Source organism: Acanthopagrus latus, chromosome 4, assembly GCF_904848185.1.
Source record: "Acanthopagrus latus isolate v.2019 chromosome 4, fAcaLat1.1, whole genome shotgun sequence".
Classification (NCBI taxonomy): Eukaryota; Metazoa; Chordata; class Actinopteri; order Spariformes; family Sparidae; genus Acanthopagrus; species Acanthopagrus latus.
Genome location: NC_051042.1, coordinates 8,108,662 through 8,123,165, shown reverse-complemented (window position 1 = coordinate 8,123,165; position 14,504 = coordinate 8,108,662). Strand labels below are relative to the sequence as shown.

Below are 14,504 nucleotides of genomic sequence, written 5' to 3'. Positions count from 1 at the left end.
TTCTTAATGAAATGCTGGGTTAGGGTTGCACGTCTGGACAGAGCTGTTCGAGCCTGACCATTGAGCTCAGACTGACCCAAGGAAAGAGCTGGAGCCTGTATGGCTACAGTCTCTGGCCGGAGCAACACATTTATTTATAAGTTTAATCGCTAGTAAACTTAAATGAATGTGTGCTACAGATCCGGCTCTTTCTCTCTATAACTCTTTTAAACAGTAATAATGAGTTGACTATATTATATTTTTCCATCTTTGCTGAGCATATAAGATAAGATAAGATAAGATTTGTTCAGCGTTAAATAAAAGCCTCTCCCATATAGAGAACATACCCTACTATATTGACACACATCTGCATCTGGACAGAGGCTTATGCAGTTGCGTCACTAGGAGTGCAAAACATCTGGGGTTTTAGCCCCGCAGACAGTGTTGCTTCAGTTACCTTGAAAAAGTAGGGATCACAACAGCTCTTCATTTTTTTTTTTTAGATCAGCTCGTTTCCAGCTTTTTCGATTTTTATTATATATATTTTATATATTATATATGAATTATATAAATAAAATGTTTCATAATCAAATAAGTTATTTTTGATTGTAAGCTGAGTTTTCTCCATTAAAATCTTGTGTAAATATATGCAATAATTATGGTTTACTATGTATGATGATATGAGTATTGATATATATATATATATATATATATATATATATATATATATATATATATATATATATATATATATATATATATATATATATATATATATATATATATACAGTCATGGAAAAAATTATTAGACCACCCTTGTACCTGGTACCACTAAAGGTATAATACAATGAACACGACAAAAAATGCAGCTGATCACATAATACTTTATGTCCTATTTGACATTCTTAAGCTTAATTGTATTCCCAGGGTATATAAGAGGCCATTTCATGTCATAAGCAGCACTGCACATGCAAAGGCTTAGAGTGGTTTCCTGCTTACATTCAAGCCATAGCACAACTCAGAAGTTGTCAGCTCTCACATAATGCCTAAAACAAAAGAATTATGTGAAGCCACAAAGGCAGCCATCTTGGCACTGCTGGAAATTGGCATGAGTGAGAGACAGGTAGCAAAAAAACTAAAGATCTCCAAGACAGCTGTTCATTACAACAAGAAAAAACAAGCCGAACACGGCACTACCAAATTGCTACCTGGCCGCGGCAGGAAACGTCTCTCTACCCCACGAGATGACCGTGCACTCGCCCGTTCCTGTGCCAGGAATCGTCGTCAGACCTCCAGGGACCTTCAAAATGAGTGGGCACTGTCGAGAAATGTGACTTGTTCGGCAAGAACAGTTCGAAACCGACTTGTTGAAGCTGGTCTGAAGTCACACAGAGCACGGAAGAAGCCCTTCATCAACGAAAGGCACAGGAAGGCCCGGTTACTCTTTGCTAGGGATCACAAGGATTGGACTGTTGATGATTGGGCTAAGGTTCTCTTCAGTGATGAATCCAATTTTGAGTTGATGCCCACTCCAGCTAACTTACTGGTTAGGAGGAGGCCTGGAGAAGCCTACAAACCAGACTGTCTTGCCCCTACAGTAAAACATGGGGGTGGATCAGTGATGATCTGGGGTTGTTTCAGTATGAGTGGAACAGGGCAAATGCAATTGTGTGAAGGGCGAATGAACCAGGTCATGTACAGGGCTACTCTTGAAAACAGTCTTCTTCCATCAGCTGGAAAACTCTTTCCTGCCTCGAATGACTGGATTTTCCAACAAGACAATGCCCCTTGCCACACAGCAAGGTCAGTTAAAGCCTGGATGGAGAACCACAACATTCGCACCATGCCTTGGCCTGCTCAATCACCAGATCTGAATCCAGTTGAAAACCTATGGAAAATCATCAAACTCAAAATGGAGAACCACAAGCCCAAAAACAAAGCAAATTTGTTTGAATTTGTGCAACAGGAATGGGCTGCTGTGACAGCAGAACAATGTCAGAAGCTGGTGGAGAGCATGCCAAGACGCATGGCTTCAGTCATCAAAAACAATGGTTACGCAATCAAGTACTAACTCCTGTGTGTATCATGTGTTTAAAGCAAACAGAAAAGAAAACATGGAATGCTTAAAAGCAGTGTTTTTGGCAGTACAGTGCCATAGCTATTGATGTAAGAACTTAAGTGATTTTGGTTACTATCAAGAAAACCATGGAAAATGGCTAGATATCAGCTCTTAAATTAAACTCTTACGAGCTATTTTTGTTGTTATCATTATATTTGTCCAAACAAATGTACCTTTAGTTGAACCAGACATTAAAATGAACAAGAAATTGAAGAAAACAAGGGTGGTCTAATAATTTTTTCCATGACTGTATATATACTGACACACTGAATGCATTTATCATTCAATTGTGTATTTACATGAGAGATTATAGAGTTCAAAATCCAGCGGTCCAAATGATGCTTACGGCCTGGAGTTCTATAGCCCTGGATACCCAGGTGTAACGACGCGCCTGATGTGCTGCTCTCATATCGAGAGTTGCTGACGCCTATTATTAACTACAGGCCTTCTATCTTTATTATTATTGTTATTATTATTGTTATTATTATTATTATTATTATTATTATTATTATTATTATTATTATGTTTATTGTTTTATTTTTCTTATTGTTTTAATATTATGTTTATAATTTTCAGGGAGAAAGAAGTAGCCTAGATCAAGAATATGAACAAAACAGTTTTACCAAAATAATTTAGCGAATGAAACGTGCAGCAGAAGTGGGCGTGTCTTATGTCAGAAAACCCAGCTCTATTCAGGGAACATGTGGATATAAGGTTTGCGAATTTGGATATAAGGTTTGTTATTTAAAATGCAGAAGTTACAATCAAAACCACAATTGTATCCATTATAGTGGCACCTATTGGAGTACATGTGCAGTCAGAGCTCTCAGCATAGTAGTTTGGCTAGAATTAATGTTTGTTGTTTATTTTGTAATAAGCCAGGCCCGCATTTACCAGTCATGACCACTTTCAAGATAAGGCCTCAGGATTGGCCCTACATCATACCAACCAAATCTCGTAAAAATCGGTGTAGCCGTTCAAGAGATATAAACTTTCCATATTTTTAGCACACCCTCATGGGCAAAATTTGCCAAATTCAGCTCATTCCTTCCCAGTGTCATGGCAACCATGGATCTCAAATTTGGTGTTAATAACATTTAGTTTGACCGAGATATCAAACAGTTTGCATTTTTATAGATAGCTAGAGAAATTTGTTCGTTAATTATTTGTGCCTTTTTTGACTGAGCGAAATACTTTTGATGACGTTAGATCAGGTCTAGCTGAAGAGTATACGTGCCAAGTATCACACAGATCGGACAAAATCCCAAGGAGGAGTTTGAAAAAGTAGGTTTTCCAGTTTTTGCAATTTTGTGAAAAAAATCTCGGAAGTGGGCGTGGCCATTGCAAAGTGATTCAGCTCCATTCATTGAATTAGGTGATACAAGGGATTTTTGAATGCGTTACATATGGTGTGGGAGTTATAGGCAAATATGCATTGACCTAGGTTATACCGCCCCCTGCAGGCCGATATATGTAGTTTTTTGTTTCTGAGGTACGTGAAGGTGTCTGCACCAACCCTCCAAATTGCACCGCCTTCCCTTGCACAGTTTAGCCTGCAGCACCACTTTTAGCAGGAGAAAAATAAAAATCTTTACAATTACAATAGGGTTCCTAGCACCGCTGGTCATAGGAAATGCATCTGCTTGCATATGCGTTCCCTCGGCCCCTCGGACTTGGCCCCCTAATTACAATAGGGTTCCTAGCACCGCTGGTCCTAGGAAATGCGTCTGCTTGCATACACGTTCTCTCGGCCCCTTGGGCTTGGCCTCCTAATAAAGAGTTTATTGGACAAATAATCAGTGTAGTGCTGAGCGCAGGATGAGTCATTAACATTTGAATGAATTTCCTGGAAGTTTCAAACTCCATACCATAAATAAATATACCATTTAAAGAATGCCAACAAAAGCTTTGTTTTTGCCTCTATTTTGGCAGTATATAATAGGTGAGATATGGAAAAAGCCCCACTTAAACAGCAATTCTGACTTCATGGGGAATTTCCACCATTCTGTAACAAGGATGGCTTTGATGATGGCTTTCTTGCTGTTTCCCAAGTAGAAATGAGTCCTGGAGCAATTTAAATTTGATATTCTAAGAAGACCAACGTGGCGATATAAACTGCATCAGAATTGTACCAGACTTGACTCGCAACTCAAACAAGTCTGTGCAGCCTTTCCTCCGCAAAAGATTTTTTTTAACCATTTATCTCTCTGTCTCTCCATTAGATGGAGAGGCTGCAGGTGGAGAATGCTGCAGAGTGGGGGCGCAGGGAGCGCTTGGAAACAGAGAAGCTCGCCCTGGAGAGGGACAATAAAAAGCTGAGGGCTCAAGCTGAAGACCTGGAGGAGCAATTGGCCAAGAAACGCCGACAGGCCGCCTCTGCACTTGACACCGACTTCAAGGCCATTCAGAGCGAGCTGTTTGAGAGAAACAAGGTGGGCAGACAATATTTAAGATATCCCACTGCTTTACAGTGAACTGAAGTAGATTTTTTCCCCCAACAGAAAGCCCCCCTATTGTCTCTTTAATTCAGGTTCTGAAATTTTTGCTCTGAAAATTCCACTTTATAATAACCTATTTTCATAGTTTTGTCCATCATTTCTTTTAGCTTTCATGTTCCTCACCAAATTAACCCAAGACTGAGATAAACAGCATGGCCCCTGAAGACAACTTGGACTTCAAAATTGTTCTCATCATGCCAAAACATACACATTGATGAGATCTTCTTTAAATGAGTTTTTGCTCTGACCTTGACTCTTTGGAGCACTGTCAGCAGTGTGTGTGTGTGTGTGTGTGTGTGTGTGTGTGTGTGTGTGTGTGTGTTTGAGAATAGAGAAAAAGACTGATTGTGTTTTCTGTAGAAGTTTCATCTTTGTTAGGACAGGTCTCTGTGTGTGCACAGGCTGTTCATTGTTTGTATCTGTGTTGTCCTTCCTGAACCACAATACAAGCGGTTACTTTCACATTTTGGTGCAAAATCTGTGCTTACATTACTGTGCACATTCTTATCTATCCTCTCACTCATATTCTGTTCTTTATCTTCTTGGGGGTTTTATGCTGAAAATCAGCACCCAGACAGCCCAGACCGCTTAGATCATGTCACTCCTGTGTCATGTCTCGCATGTTTGATCTTGGCTGTGTCTCAATTCAGGGTCTGCATCCTTTGAAAGACCCAGCCTTTACAGCCTGCAAAGGCCAGGTCTTCCTTCAAAGAGACCTGCGAGGTTGCATCAGTGGGTCAGTCTAGCCTTCAGAGCATTTCCTGGCTGCGTCACCAGATGTTACCGCCCCTACCCGTACGTCACTATTTATGCAGCCCAGGTCCGTAAGGGTCATACTGCAAATTTTGTTATTGATCTGATACCAAGTAAATACAGGGCCAATATCAGCACTACTATAAACCTGGATATTCTCTGTCAGACTGAAAGGCCTCTGCCAATGACCTCTGCCTCTGGGTAGGGGGCCTGGGTCTGTCTGGTGAGGGAGTGGGGGATTCTTCTCCTCTCTCCGTTTCTGCAGTTCCTCGTTTTCTTTTGCATGATTTTTCATGTGCTTGAACAAATCTGTAGTGTTACCGCTGTATTTTACTCCCGTCTTACAAATAATACAGGTCATCGCTGTGTAATTTTTCAGCCTGAAAATATAACCACAGAGCGTACCTCTTCCTCTCTGACATTCTTCAGCTCCGTGTTGCTTGTGTGTTGCTAGCTGAGCCTGCTTCCTTGTTTGCCTGGTGCTGCTGAGACACATAACGGTACAACATCAAATCACAAGAGGGATGAGGAGGAGCAAAGTGTGCCGCTCCATGCTGAGGAGCAGCGCATGAAAGCAGCGGACACAGACAGCCAGGTCGCCACTTTAATGAAACCACCACAGTGCATACAGGAGAGAAACTGAAACTTAAGTATCAATCTCATTACACTGGTTCTGATCTATATCAATATCAACACTGGAATCAATATTAACGATATTTGGATCAATGCACCCACTCCTATGTGAAAGTGACAAGAAGAGTAAAGTTTGAATGTCAAATATACTGTATTAGAGCTACAGGAATTCCTGATTTCCTTTTTAATCCTCCTCCTTGTGGAGGAAGAGGAGAAGCGGCTCTGGTTTATCTCTGGTTTAGAGAGGACTGTGGAGAGGTAAACCTGTTATTGAACCCACAGTAATGTTATCATTATTATCATTATTAGCTAGCTAACAGTTTGGGGTAATTAACATATCGATATATGACATTAATGCTAGACATATACATAAACTGTTGAGTGCCACATATGTTTTAATTTTAATTTTAAAAGCATTATTCCTATTTAAAGTGTTTGGTAGATAATTTAAATATTTTTTTCAGGCATAGACACCTTGACATTGACAGTGGATGGACAGGAAATGGGAGAGAGAGGGGGTATGTGACAAGCAGCAAAGGTCCTCCTGCCAGGATTTCGAACTGGGGTCTGCTGCATATATGGCATGTGCTCTTAACCACTCAAACTGCCACCAGTTTAGGTAGATAGTTTTGTTTGTTTAATGATTTATTATTATCATAATCATATTTTGACATTATAGTTCTTGCCTCTTTCTTAAAAAAAATCTTAATGACATGGCAGCCGTCGATCGAGTCAGAACTGCAAAACCAGTTGATGGATGATGTGGTGGACAGAGGAGACTACACCCCTAAACACCCTGAGTACCGACCCAGATTATGTCCCACTGACACCAGGGTCTTTATAAGAGAACTTTGGTCGATTTAAACATGCAGCTTCATTGCTCAAGCTACCCTTGACTTGCCAGTACCGAAGACGCAAACACATTTGGTCCAAGAATTACAGGGCTCCATGAATGGAGAGTTGGCATTGACAGCTAATACCATGGGGTCAGAACTTTACACTGTGTTTTAGACGTCTTAACATGCTCCACATCTCACACCAAAAGTTATGCAACACCAGCAGACACCTTACAACACAGCACTGTAGCATGTGCTGTAGCAAACATTCAATCCCTTGTTGTCCCTGACTAGTAGCACTTGATGCTGTTCGCTAACCCGGTTATAAATTGTACTTAAGTTGTAAATACCAAATGAAATAGACAATGTGTAACAATAGAACATTATTTTATCTCATAAATTATATGAAATGAACAATTATGAACAAATAATTAAAAAATAAATCATAAAGTATCTAAATAACAACATAAATAATGTAATGATAGTCCTCTGGAGCAGAGAGAAGAGCCTCTCCATCCATCCTCCCTCTGCAGCCTCATGTCCTCCTTTATTCTCCTCGGCCCTGGCTGGCTCTCCTCCTCCTGGTCACCCGCTGTGGCACTTAGCCATGGTGTGTCCTCAGGGATGGAGGCAGTTCGGACAGGGGGTGCACTGGTAGGCCTCTGTCCAAAGACCTCATCCAAGACGACAAACCACGTCCAAGTAGCTGCTTTGGGCCTCCTCCTGACCCTCTCTCCTGTCCCTGAATATTAAAATTCCTGAGGCGGTCATCAATCATGTCAGCGATTTTCAGCAAATTATTTATTAACTTGCATGGGTAAAACAAACATAATTTAGTTTCAACATCATCATTCAAACCTGCACCTACTTTGTACTTGTCTTCAAATGGTCCCACTTGTTTCTGGCCTGCTAGGGCTGTTTCCATTGTTTCCAGAACTGTTCTGAACACAGAGAAAGCTAAAGAAATGGTAAACACAATATCACATTAACACAGGCATGCAAAGATTTACAAAAAGTGACATCAGGTCTGACAAATGGGCTTATTATTAAAGATGTTTTGTGTTATGTCAACAGACAAACGGGTTGTAATACAGCAAAAAATATAATCATCATGAGGATAATCATAAACTTAGCTCTTTATTCAATCCAAATGTTTAACTAGAGTTTTTACAGTTCTACAGCCTGGAAATAAAGCAGAGATCACAGCTTAATCTAAATTTGTTCATCTTGGTCCATTTATGTATATGAGGTAAAAAAAAAAGTCTATAACATCTCAACAGTCCCAATAAGATATAAGATATAAGTCAACGTGTGAACGTCTAACATTTGAAAGTAAAGGCTTTTAAGGCTTTAATTCCAAAGGCATCAAGCTAAGCATTACCAACGTATTATAACTGACATTTTGAGGTTTTAAGGTCCCTTGAGGTTTAACATATCTGATGTTTTATGTTTAAATGAGTAAAAACCGAGTATAGACCCAATACTTAGATTTTAAATGCGAGATCTGTGCCACTTGAGGTCGCAGTTTTTTATTTATTTACTTACTCTTTTCGGCCCGCAAAGAATCTTGGGCAATTTATAGCCACGAAGGATTGTGGCGGTGCATCCTCCAGGAAGAGGGAAAAGATGACCGCATTTGTTGGCTGCGTTTCGAGGAGCCTTTGAATTGGGACAGCCTACGTGCGTCGTTGTGACATAATTGCCCTTCAAAGGATGCAGACCCTGAATTGAGACACAGATCTTGTGTGCGACCCCTGTTATTGTATGTAGTGTGCAAAGCACAACACTGCAACACTCTAGATTAGACAGAAAGTTGTGAAGTTTGACCACAGCTTTATATGTTACTGCAAGACCTATGTCACACACACTCGGTTCTTGTATAACCCCAGTTCTGTGTGCATGTTTGTTTAACCATCATCAATTTTCCTTCATAGCTCTTTCTGTTTATCTGTCTGTGTGTCATGTAGTGTTTTTGATGGGGGAAACATTTTGCGGCTCGGACAGTAGCCATTCCTACACAGTGATTGTGGATTATCTCTGCAGCGGTGGTTCGCCAATTCTCCACCATTGGTGATTCACACAGAGCAAAGCATCTCTGCCTTAATGATGAGCCGCTGTGTAACTCACACAGAAAGCTGGCATTACGGCTCCTAAAGAGGCGTGCAGTACACATCATGATGATATCGGTGTGTTTTCAAGGTGTTTCCCTGGTGTCTCCCCTGTCAATCTAAACCCTATGACAGTTTATAATCATATGGATGCTGTTATAATGTGTTGTGATTGAGATCCTGACCCACCAAACATTCTGGAAAATGACAAAGTTGTGTTATTTGTGCTAAATTACATCGTCGCCATCAGTAAACTAGAAGATGTCTGACTCCCTCACTCGTGTGGAGGGAGGCTGTTTTCCTGGGGGAAAGTTCGTTGAAGTCTCAGTCCAGAGGGCTGATGGTTTCAGTGATTTATTTTCATCACAAACACCCAGTGAGTTAAAGTTTTTTGCCGGTGACAGATGCTGTTTTTAGGGCAGAAATGTGACCAAGAGTCGGTAGGACGGGCGGGAAGACAGACACTTCTCTAGGTAGTTGTGGAATTTTTTTTTCCTCATACAAGTTGCCAAAGACAGTTGCAGTTACTACCTTACTGTTGTTTGGTCCTGTAATGTTCTCTGTAGGCTATTAAGTTGAGTGAGGGACCTTTGTACTTAACCGACCGTCCGATCGACACGCCCCCGATCTGCGCCGCCGGCTTATTCATTCACACTGGTTTGGTTCACCAATAATACAGCCCTGATACTACATCTAGAGGCTGATCAGCTCCGGAGCAAAATTTCACCCCTCGCTGCATCTGAAACTTTCTCATAGAAGAGAAGGTGGAGAATTGGTGCGGGATTTCCACATGCAAACAGCAGTGTGAATGGGGCTTTTATGTCTTTACTGCTTCAAACCTTGAGACTCCAAAAAGAAGCTGCTCTGTAGTCTGCTCGTATGGCAGCAGATGCTTCTTTATCTGTTGTCAGATGGGAGCAGGGTGAACAGCTTGTGGCTAGGTTGGTGTTGTCTTTTAGTATCTTAGTGCTCTGAGCAGATATCTCACTTCACTGATGTCACTGATGCTCTGAAGTTGGTACTAGTCATGTTCTGGTGGTTTGAATCACCGGCTGTAGAGCCATCCTGTCACTGGCCATGATAAACCATGCCAGTTTGTGATATTACCAGCCAGGAGCTGACAATAACTTTGTATTGGTAGACTGTAGCCATTTTTATACTGGGCAGCAAGCTGCCAATTTGGCTGTCCTTTTTGCGGCTAGGTCCAGGAGATGCTAGCATCGGTTTCTGTAGCTGTTTTCATTGTCTGCTTGTTGTTATAGCAGCAAGCTACTAACAATCACTACTTTCAAATTAAAAGCCCCCGACTAAGAGCCCAGTTCTACACTCCAGTGGGGTGCAATGTAATGCTCTTATTTTGAAGACAAATTCGACCTGCTTCACTGTTCACGCCCCACTTGGTGCTTACTGTTTCATTGATTCATTTCCTCCCTTGCTTCAGTATTTTATTGAGTTGATCTGTTCTCACCAATCTGGTTGGAGCAGTGCCCAAAGGCCCCTCCCCACTGCCTTGGCCAGCCCTGATTGATTATAAACCCAATTCTGATTTTCATTTTGTGTGTGTGTGTGTGTGTGTGTGTGTGTGTGTGCGCGCGTGTGTGCGTGTGTGTGTATCTGTCTGTGTGTGCAAGGGAGACAGACTTTGCTGTCTTCATTAATGTTAAATTCAGTATTGCAGAGGGGGGAGGGAGAATTGTAATATTTCTTTCTTTTAGTGCGTTCGCATGGAGGAAGGCTGTCTAAATGAGCTGTAGTTGTATAGATCAGATAGATTTCCATATCTGATTCTATGCATGCATGCATGCGTGCACCCAACTGCACCCAAAAACCCGATCTTCTGCAATGATTTTAGCTTTCTCAGAAGAATTTGGAGATAACCCTCCTTCTTCATTATTCCACTCACATCTGTTACAGCAGCAGATCCACTGGCAGCATAACAGCCCCACAGCATAATACTATCAGCACCATGCTTGACAGTAGGTGTTCTTGGGGTTATAGGCCTCACCTCCTCTCCTCCAAACATATTGCTGCTCATTTTGTTTGATCTAACCACTGAGTTTTCCTCCAAAAGATTTCTTTCTTTGTCCATGTGATGCATTGCAGTCTCTTGGCTCATGTTGATGTAAAACACACCTCACTGTGGACACTGACATGTGTCTTCCAGCAGCTGCTAATTTTTTTGGAGACTTGCTTTTTGGTGGTTTTTGGTTGACTCTTGGCCATCCTTACCAGTTTTCTCTCAGCAGCAGGTTTGTTTTCTTCCTGATCGTGGTATTGACACAACTGTGGCATTCACTCTATACCACAAACAGTTGTTTGTTCAGTTGATTTTGGGGCCTGTAGCTGTTTTGAAATGGCTGCAAGTGACTTTCCTGACTTCTGCAAATCAGTAATGTGATCTTTAAGATCAACACTGAGCTCCTTAGACTCTCCCATTGTAGTGTTTGTGGAGTCGAATGGGTGATTCAAACAAGCCCTATTTAATTGGGCCCAGAAAAGTCACCAGTTGTTTTCAATCAGAATCAGTCAGAGGAAGTTAAGAGGCCATGCTACAAGGAACATTTGATTCACACAACTTGCTATAATCATTTAAATGGATCAGTCAGCTAGGGAGACAGGGCCGCCTTAACCTAATGTTAGGCCCCGGGGCTGAGAGGTTTTGTAGGCCCTCCATTCCCTTGATTTATAGAGTCTCATTTAAAAAAAATGTAATATCTAGGTAATCTACGTCACAAAATGCATTCGTTTCTTTCGAGACATACAACTGTGAGTTTTCCCTCTTTGAGCCAGAAAACACCATAACATTGTTATTAACATATCATAACATAACAAAACAAGTAGTGCATGACTACAGAAAAGAATACAACCTGGTTTGTTAAAATAAATTTCAGGTTTATTAATATAACTCTTAAATATTCCCTGCTGAGAATAAACAATACTCAAATGAGTCCTCAGTAAACAAATAAATAATACTCAAATGAGTAAAATGACATTGGCCAGTTGTTTAATTTTACCAGCTGTGCTAGTGCTAGCACTGGTGCTGCTAAGTGCGTCAAACACATGGCATTGCTGGAGTACAATTCCGTGTTGTGTGGCCAAATACTTGGACAAATTAGTTGTATTACCGCCTTTGGCACACAGAAAAAACACTGTAAAAACAGTGAAAGAAAAAGACAAAAACAAAAAGAACCAAATTAAGACGGCGATAATTAAAATCAGGCAAGAAAATTCAGATTAAGTTGTGATGTTGTGATTCGAATATTCGCCAGGGTCCAAAGATGTTATGTTTAGGGTGCCTGGTTCAATGATGGTTATGATTAGTGTTATATTTGACACCTGTGACTAATGATGGAAAGAATTTTGATACAGGTCGCACATTGGTTGTGATTAAGGCATTAAAACAAAGACTGGTTAAGGTTAGGGGTCAGGGTTGGGTCACTCCTCAGATGTTGGCTCCTATAAAATAAACATTAAAAAAGTAGAACAGGTGTGGAGGCAGTAAGACACACATTGAACCCATCCTCACATACATAAAATATAATTTATAATATAGTATCAGTAGATGTTACTCCAAAGCAACGAAGTGAAGAATTGTCACCTGGCAATCCCCTGCATAAAAAAACCAAAAAAGGATAACGCAGGACAATTCATAAAGGTATAAACTTTCAAAATAAATGCTCTACATAAATTTGGGGATAGCCATAAGAAAATTCATGCAAACATATTCTGGAAATAATATAATAGATCATGCTATTAAGTGCTTAAATCTAGTCTTTAAAATAAGTGCTAAAAGTGATCACAACAAAAACAAAACAACAGGGTAAAGTGGCGACTTTTTATTGCCAGTTGTAATTCAACTTCCTAACAAGGAATGTAATTGGAGGAATCCCCTAATTAATTTTATTTTGAAGGCAGAGAAGAGGAGACAGGTTAACGATTGCCTAGAGATGTGTCACTAATATCAAATCTTAAATATCATAAATTATAAGTGCGATTATTGGAAAATAAAATTCAATATAATAAATTAATATGAATCCAAAATAAATCAGGAAATTATTTATCAAAATACAAAACTCATAAGAAATAATCATGCATACAAGTCACACTGAAATAGAGTAAAAAAATAGATATGTCAGTATCACAAATGTACAATTAAATGTGAATAGATAAAATCTTGTTTATTTAAATACATAAGGAATTATGATTGTCAATATAGTGACGGGGTGTATAATTCTTAAAACACCTTCTCTTAATGGCACAGTATCCAACTATTCGAGATGTCGTCTGTCAAACTCAACTCATTAATCCTTCTTAATATATGAAATATATTAATACGTGTCTTTCTCGCCACCACCCCCACTCTTCATCAAAAGGACCAACAGAAAAGTGAGCCAACTCAGCCGTCTCCACCCGAAGACACTAAACAGTTGTTAGTGAGCGATCTGTGGCTTTTCATTCAAACCTTTTACACCAAAAATTATAGTGTATACCTTGTGAACATAATATACTCGAGACGTTTACGTTGGTTAGTACTTAATAACGGATTACTTTCCAGACCGATGTATTTAAAGTTTCGTATGCCATGCATAGTAAAGTGTACTGAACTATGTAGTCTCCATACTACTCTTTCGAATCTGATTAAGATGTTCATACATGCGGACCTTCAGAGTTCTACCTGTTTCACCTATATACAATAACAGTGTTGACAATGAATCGCGTAGATGGCATTGCTTTGTTAGCGGAGTTAAGGCTTGTTTGATCGGGTGACCCGACCCTGAACCCTTGTTAAAAATAAAAGGAGTATGATTAAGTAACCAGGGATCATGTTACCGTTTCTTCTTGTCCAGAGTTGTGTGAACTAACAGGTCTTTTAATTTCTTATTCCTTCTATAAGCTGTAATAGTTCTGAATCTGGTGAGTGGTTGACATGCTTGTTGCGTTCTTTTAAAGTTTGCCTTAAGCTTAGCATTAAACTTCCCTAAATGATGGGAGAATGTTTAAACCATGGGAATGAGTAGGAGGCTCTCCCTCTCTCTCCTGTACTCATTATGATTTTGAAAAGTTGCATTAACCTCTGCTTTTATTTTTCGAAGGAAACATTTAGAATGAGGTTAGGGTTAGGGTTAGGGGTTAGGGATCTATATTTTTGACCAAGCAGATTTGGTCACGTTTTCAGTAGACCTATTATAAATTAATTATTGAACCGAACTTCATGAATGCTTTTGTGACAAAGAAGTCCCACTCACTCCAATACAGAAACATGAGAGCTGTAGAAACCAGTGGAATTCAATACTGCCATGGTAAACATATTCTTTATAAGTGTATGTACACTTTTGACCACAGCTGTATGTAAGCTTTTGCCATCAAAGAAAATATTTAAAGACCCACTGTCTCGGCTGATGCAGAACTGTTTTGATCCCTAGTCTGTCAAACTGTTAAACCAGTTGTTTTCAGTACACGTCAGTATTCCTGTGTGGACCAAGTAATGGATGTTAAAGGGATTGATTTAAATTGTTGCACTGCAGCCACATATTCATTAGGACAAGCTCACAGGCTGCAACAAACGGGGGGGAGGCAG

The 14,504-nt window shown here is 40.1% G+C and overlaps 1 protein-coding gene across 4 annotated transcripts in view; it reads left to right on the top strand.

The window, feature by feature from the left end:
* Positions 1-14,504, top strand: part of ccdc102a (coiled-coil domain containing 102A) — a 91,380-nt gene that overhangs the window by 66,697 nt on the left and 10,179 nt on the right. For all 4 annotated transcript variants that reach the window (XM_037095599.1, XM_037095596.1, XM_037095597.1 and 1 more), the window contains one exon: positions 4,321-4,530. In XM_037095599.1, coding sequence (XP_036951494.1) covers positions 4,321-4,530 — 210 coding nt within the window. The remainder of the gene's footprint in view (positions 1-4,320; positions 4,531-14,504) is intronic.